This window comes from Hesperophylax consimilis, chromosome 21, assembly GCF_061612785.1.
Source record: "Hesperophylax consimilis isolate HC1 chromosome 21, BYU_Hcon_1.0, whole genome shotgun sequence".
NCBI lineage: Eukaryota > Metazoa > Arthropoda > Insecta > Trichoptera > Limnephilidae > Hesperophylax > Hesperophylax consimilis.
The window spans coordinates 30,140,518-30,147,616 of NC_142856.1; the positions used below are offsets into that span (position 1 = coordinate 30,140,518).

Here is a 7,099-nt window from a genome sequence, read left to right on the forward strand (position 1 = left end):
TAAAAGTTGATTTACAAATTCTGTGGAAGTTCTATTATTATATCATTATTGGCCAGTTGCTTGACAAAACTGCAATAATAACAGTACTTGAATAGAACCTCCACAGAACTTTAAAAACAACTTTTAATTTGATGAATTGTTCAAATTATGCGAAACAACCTGTACTCAGCCTTTATGTTATTGTTTTTTAAAGCTACTTTACATGCCCACCTAGAAAATACAGTGCAGACCTTTTAGCTGAGCTGTTGTGTTATTTAAGAGTTGTAACTTAAAATTTTGAACAATTCATCAAAATTTCAAAGTAAAATTCAAGTTTTGTTATTATTTCATCATAATCCGGTTTTTCCACAAAACTTGGAAGATAATTATTTTTATAATTACGTTAACAAACTTATTTTAACTTGGTTTTTTAAATAACGTACAATTATCAAACTCCATGGTGCAATTTTCCATATATCATTATATCCTTTATACTTCTTCGTATGCACGATTTATATCTGTATTAATTTATCTATGAAATTAAATTTGATGAATTTTTTAAATTCTGTGAAACAACTCGCCCTAATTATTTAGGTCAAATATTATGGTAGATATACTAATTTAAAATTTTCGTTTAATGTTATGTGTCTTTAGGCGAACCCTTGCTTTTGCGATACGAGTAATTGATCTGCATTCAGAAAGTTTAAAAAAAATAGACGATTATCATTTAAAATTTTTGAGGAAAATCCTTTCTAAAAAAGAATATTATGTAAATTGTCTAGTCCTAAATAAATATCATATATATTCATCAAAAATACTAATTTCGGATGTTTATGTGTTAGTCCCGGGTGAAATCTTGTTCAAAGAACTAAAATTTGATTTAAAAATTTATTTTCGAAAGTTGTAACTGAATGTATCAAGAATTCAATCTTAAAAAATGAAGTATTTTTCACGAGAAAATTATTTTATTTTCTATTCTGCATTTGAAATGTGTATTATTTTTATTTAAATTTCTTAGGGTTCATTATGACAAGTTCATTACTCTGTCTGGTCAGATTTCGTGGCATTTCGAGGGTCTGGCAATATTTGTTTTTGAAAGGCTTGAATGTTGAAGCAAATATTTTATGAATACTTTCAGCTTCACAAATTCCACAATTATTAAAATATCCCGTGATTGTCCACACGTACAGTATTCCACTAATACAGTATATTTAATGAAAATAAAAAATATATTGCAGGTACTCGGTCTGTGACTACGAAGGTTTGAAACCAGGGATAGCAAAGTTTTAAACCTCTTTGCTACATTATTAACTAAAATACCTACCTACCTTATGTACGCATACTAGTCGTTTATATATTATTTCGAAAATATTATTATAATTGCATGCCAATAATATTACCTGCCCAAAAGCAAACAAAACTATTTTTCAAAAAGGACCACACTACATGGCCATTAAAATATATAACAACCTTCCACGTAGCATCAAACAAATAACTGACACACAATTTATTAACCCTAAAAACATTTCTTTTAAACAAATGTCACTACACCTTGAATGAATAACTTACATGAATTAAATACCTCCGTTTTTTTATTTACTGTTATTTATTTTTATTTATTTATTAACATGTAATTGTTGAGTTATGTGATATAATGTGTATTTGTTGGGTTAGCTGGAAGAAATAGGATGTAACCTATAAGTTATACCCTTTGTACTCTTTTTGTGCAATAAATATTTTTTTGAATTTGAATTTTGAATTGAATTTTGACTGGATATGAAAACATAATTTCTTGTTTTCTTCATTTTATCGCAATGTCGTTGGTACATGCATGAAACCTCTACTAACCTACTTCACAACTTTCCTTTTCCCTATCTCATAACTTTTCCCACTCCCATTTCAGCCATACAAGATACTTCCAATAGCCCCACTGGCCCTGGACAGTTGGGCGCAGTTTGCGCAGTTTTGCGCAGTGTTCACATTTTTTAAAGATATTTAAGGAAGAGGTGATTAAAGAAATTATCTAATTGAACATTTTAATTACTCGGTCAGTAGCTGAGTTGGCATCGAGTCTGGGTGCCACCCTGGACTTAGGACTGACTAATTCCTCCATAACGACACAAGCAACAGTTTCTGGTTACTGTGGTGGTGGTAAAAGATTTTCAAATATTGTCAGGTTATTCGTAACCCGGGAATGATTGTATTTCTTTAAAAAAAATTGGAAATAAAATTATAATGTGGAAGACCAAGAGTATTGAAGGACGAATGAAAAAAGTTAGACAATGCTGAAATATGTATTTGTTATTATCAAAAAAAGTTCTTTGAATTTATACCAATGGAAATAGGTATGTACTTCCATATAATCTTTGAATCCTGAATCCTATGACTTTAATACCTTAGTTATATTATGCTGGTTCTACTTGGTGTCAAGTCCCTTCAGCTGGTAAGGTTTGTTGGTACATATAAGTAAAATGGTCATTTTTGCCAAAGTTAGTATGCATTATAATTTTGATGCTTTCTATTCTATTACTTTTACGTTTTATTTTTAAGTTTTCACCAATAAATAATTACTAGACGTCGGGATAAGTCAGTGCAGAATTTTTTGGGATATTTTGTCAATTCTGATACTCACTACCTTAATTTAATGTAGTCCTCACTGCCCAGAATACTAAGATTCTTCAGTAGACATCTTTAATTTATCACTTAAAAATACAACAGATTGTTTCTCAGGCAATTCATTTATGTGCAAAAATATAATTTAAAAGTAAATAATTTTACAAGAAATATATTTTTGAATAATTTTATCAACTATTCCTGCGCAAAAGCCTAAGAAAACGGCGTCAAAAGTATTTATAAATATATTTTTATTTTATCCCAGACACTATCTAGGTTACAAACCAATTTCATTAGAAACTTTGTTTCCATTTAAAAAAGGTAGATGTCAAAAATATGAAAAAGTTAGTTGCAAGATGATATGTTTTCGGCTTTTACATGACACTTATAGTATTGTTAATTCTGAATTTATGATATTGGCAAATATGACGCTTAATAAATAGTTCCCGATGGTCGAGTGGTTTAAGACACCTGTCCCGGTAAAACAAGAGATCCTGGGTTCAATTCCTAGTTGTGACCGTTATCTTTTTATTTTTCCGTATCTTGGTCTGTTTCATGTTTTGTTTAGATTTATTAGTTTTATCTCCTTCTTCAATGATATATATGTAGTCACGGAATGGAACTAATGGATTCTATACCAGAAATGTTAAATGTGTTTTTTTTCAATGTTGACCCAAATGTACTGTATATTTTCCAATAAAATAGGTATATTATGCAAGCTATTTAAGACACCACAAAATTAATCTTATGCATCTGAAAGTCAGTCATTGTTTCATTGAAAGTAGAGATGGAACATGGTAAACACACACTACCTTTTAATCTACATAACTAATTAAAAAATATATGCAGGTTCGACCAGGACCGGCCCTGAGCCAAAAGGCGCCTGGCGCAAGTAAAATTTAAGCGCCCCTTGTCAAAATCAGTAGACGTCTAGGTAGGTGATAATATTCGGATGATTTGTATTTTTGTGTAGCACCGTTTTTATGGAAAATAATCTCAAGGGTGATATGTTAGGTCTGTTAGGTGTTATCAATGCCTTGGCAATTCAGCACCCGTATCAGACTGCTCCATTTGCCGCTAGCCCTGGGTTCAAAATAAAGTAAATTAATATATTTGCATGTTAAAAATATATAAGTTTCCAATATTCTCCAATACATAACTATGAAAAATCCAATCAAAATCGTGCGACATACTTTACGTACAAACTTTGACGAAAATGCCCGTATCACTTATAAAATAAATAAAAAAACAATAATACACAAATTATTTTAATTTATTATAACCGTATCATACAATTGTTGCAGGATTACATCAACTACATATTACATTAAACAGATGACCAAATGATTTTATAGTATGCTTTTGATGTGTGACCTATCAAGGTAATACAGTATTATTTTGAAAATTAGTCATTCTGTGGCCACCGTTTCTTTGATTTCCACTTATAAAGTGCTGCAAAGAGTCTAAAGAATGATATACCAGACTATTTTAGATTGATTATCAATTAAGAACTTTGACATTCCTCATCACTTGATGAATATAATATTCCATACTGATAAAATAAGGCAATTTATTATTTGTTTCCATCATAACCACCTCTCTAATTTAAGCGGGCTAAATAGTTATTTTTTTAGACGCTGAGGCGATGGCAGTCACATGTCAAACTCACTGAAATTTACATAAATTGCCTAATTTTATCAGTATGGACTATTATATTCATCGAGTGATGAGGAATGTCAATGTTATTAATTGATATTCAATCTTTAATAGTTTACTAAGGGATTTTAGAAGTTTCAACATCAGGACAGTTTGTTTTCAGCGGTTAGTTAGTCATAATTTAGATGTTTTAACATCAGGACAGTTTGTTTTCAGCGGTTAGTTAGTCATAATTTAGATGTTTTAACATCAGGACAATTTGTTTTCAGCGGTTAGTTAGTCATAATTTAGATGTTTTAACATCAGGACAGTTTGTTTTCAGCGGTTAGTTAGTCATAATTTAGATGTTTCAACATCAGGACAGTTTGTTTTCAGCGGTTAGTCAGTCATAATTTCAAGACTCCAGCAAAACAAGGACTATTTAAAATTAGTATCCACGCATATAGTTTCTTGCTGATTGAAGTGGGCATCTTTATCAAAAATCAACTCAACATCAAATAAACTGCTGTTGTTGATATTTTGAAAGCTCGCAATGACAGTATAAAGCATAGATATACAACTCACGTAGACAGTAGTTTTTTTTACATAGAAGAAATAAACACGTGCCACTATTAAAATCATAGATAATACATATAATATTGGTGATGTCTAGGCTTGCGATGTACATACGGATCATGTTCCAAAATACACTAAGCTCGACATTTCAACCAAGCCGAGAAAATCAACTGATATACTGGGTCATAGGTACATCACATTTCATACTTATTAATAAACTGAGTCAATGTTCAATCCAACTTCAATGTTCAATTTAAAACCCAATGTTTGTCAAATCACACAAGTAATGTTTGCACTATCATTATTGTGTAAAATTAATATCTGTATTTCGTGGAGTAGTCTTTGGGTGAAACAACAAGACCTCTGCCTTTCCTGGCGCCCCGGTAAACTGTCTCAACAATATCAATCATCTCCTGCTTGTCTTCCAGTGTCCAGTTTATTTTGTTATTGTTGCCAGTTCCCAAATCAATCATGATGTGTTTGTTCCGGAAGAAAAACATTACGGTGCAGGGGTCGTACAATTCGTACCTAAGGAGAAATAAAAAACATTATATGAATGGAAACATTTTTTAACTGTTGTCAACATTGTTTATAGGAAAATGCTTAGAAATGGATTTGAAATAATTATTAGAATGGATTATACAAAGATGGCGGCAAATAGGAAAAAAAGACATTGAGTAATTATTATTACTACTGACACTGCTTTCATAAAAATATTAAGGGGGTATTTCACTATGTCGGGCTAAATATCTGACTAGCTAGCCGTTGGCTGGCTTTAAAGATCAGAATAACTTCGTTATTCAACGGCGACCGTTTCACCATTGTTGCCGAGCTTCCGGATAGATAACACTCGAAATAGTCTGGCAACATCGCAAAATGTTTGCAGTTACCCAATCTACTACAACGCCTGTCATGTTTTGCCGCAATGTCTATGGAATGCTAGCGTCAACGCCAATTGACAAGTTTCCCGCCACAGTCCGCACACCGCAAAGTATGCATTTTTTTGGTTATGTTATGTTGATTATCAGGTCATTTTAGATAGATTCGTGTCGAATTAATACATTGTTTCTTATTTTGAACACAATTAAATAATTCAGGATGGATCATACAAGCATTCAAATTCATTCGAGCTCTTAAAACTCGCGGCCTTCGCATCGCCGCCCTTTCACCTGCTTCTGTAAATCAAAAACCTCGGTATCCATAATAATTCGCAACAAAATTCGACTCACTTCTCCGCTGTCAAACTCGGAATGTTTTGACGCCATCTTTGATTCGAGGAATAGCGCCTAACGTGAGGTTCGAGCACTGATTAGTCAAATCGAACTTTAACCCGAGCGTTAGCGTTATTCAGATATAGTGAAAACGAAAAAATGACTAATCCGCGGATTAGTGCTTAGTCAGAACATAATCAGAGATAGTGAAATACCCCCTAAGTTGAGTTAAAATATAAATAGATGTTAAATTCACAGTAATATGTGAATAAAATAGGCATTCTGAGAATCATTCTCGCCATAGTTGGGTTAGTACCTACTAATTTTTGTTGTTTCATAATATTAAAAATTAACCAGTAAATATATAATAATATTACAGAACATTGAATTTATGCCTACATTTTGTTGAAATCGGGTACTTCTGTGATGTCTACTAAATAAATAACAGCAAAATTCTTCACTTTCTCTGCAATGCTATAAAGCACTTCATCCATTTTCATACAAGTCGGGTCCCAATCGTGTCCAAATCGTATTACCTGAAATTATTATAATAACATTCAAAATGCATTTCTTTATTATTAAAATTTTAAAACTTCCAAAAATAATGGTCTTTGGCATTCAAAACCAAATTTTGTAACACTTATCACTGATATCAAAATGTTGTAAATATTTAACCTACAATAATATTCTGTATTATATTTCCCCTTACCACAACTCTGTCTTCTTCCGAAAGGATTGCTTGGTCAACCTGCCAGCCATTGTGTAAGTGCCCAAGCATATACGACATTTTGAATGTTTATTTATATTCACTTTGAGATAACTTTCTAAACGACAACAAACGTTTCGTGACAGACGTCAAAGTTTTTATGCATAGATAAACCATTTACCATTTTTATGTTTTGAGCAAAACCTCAATCTCGACTACCCAATGTTGCCAAGTTTCCAGATTTCCACTAGCCAGAACTGGGGCGTGTTGTTTTTAATATTTATTTGTAACTAGGGCGGAATTAAATATTTATTTTCTTAAGATTTAATATAACATGGTAATCGGATGAGAAAGTTATGGCGAGACTTTAATTTCCCTC

At 31.8% G+C, this 7,099-nt stretch overlaps 1 protein-coding gene across 1 annotated transcript; it reads right to left on the bottom strand.

Moving 5' to 3' along the window:
- Window positions 1-3,858: 3,858 nt before the first annotated feature.
- On the bottom strand, window positions 3,859-6,875 carry Dim1 (thioredoxin-like protein Dim1). The gene is made up of 3 exons (XM_089644823.1): window positions 6,724-6,875; window positions 6,414-6,550; window positions 3,859-5,331 (listed from the first exon to the last, which is right to left on the bottom strand). Exons 1-3 carry the CDS (start codon window positions 6,799-6,801, stop codon window positions 5,118-5,120), a joined length of 429 nt encoding a protein of 142 aa, XP_089500949.1. The 5' UTR covers window positions 6,802-6,875; the 3' UTR covers window positions 3,859-5,117.
- Between the last annotated feature and the right edge of the window lie 224 nt (window positions 6,876-7,099).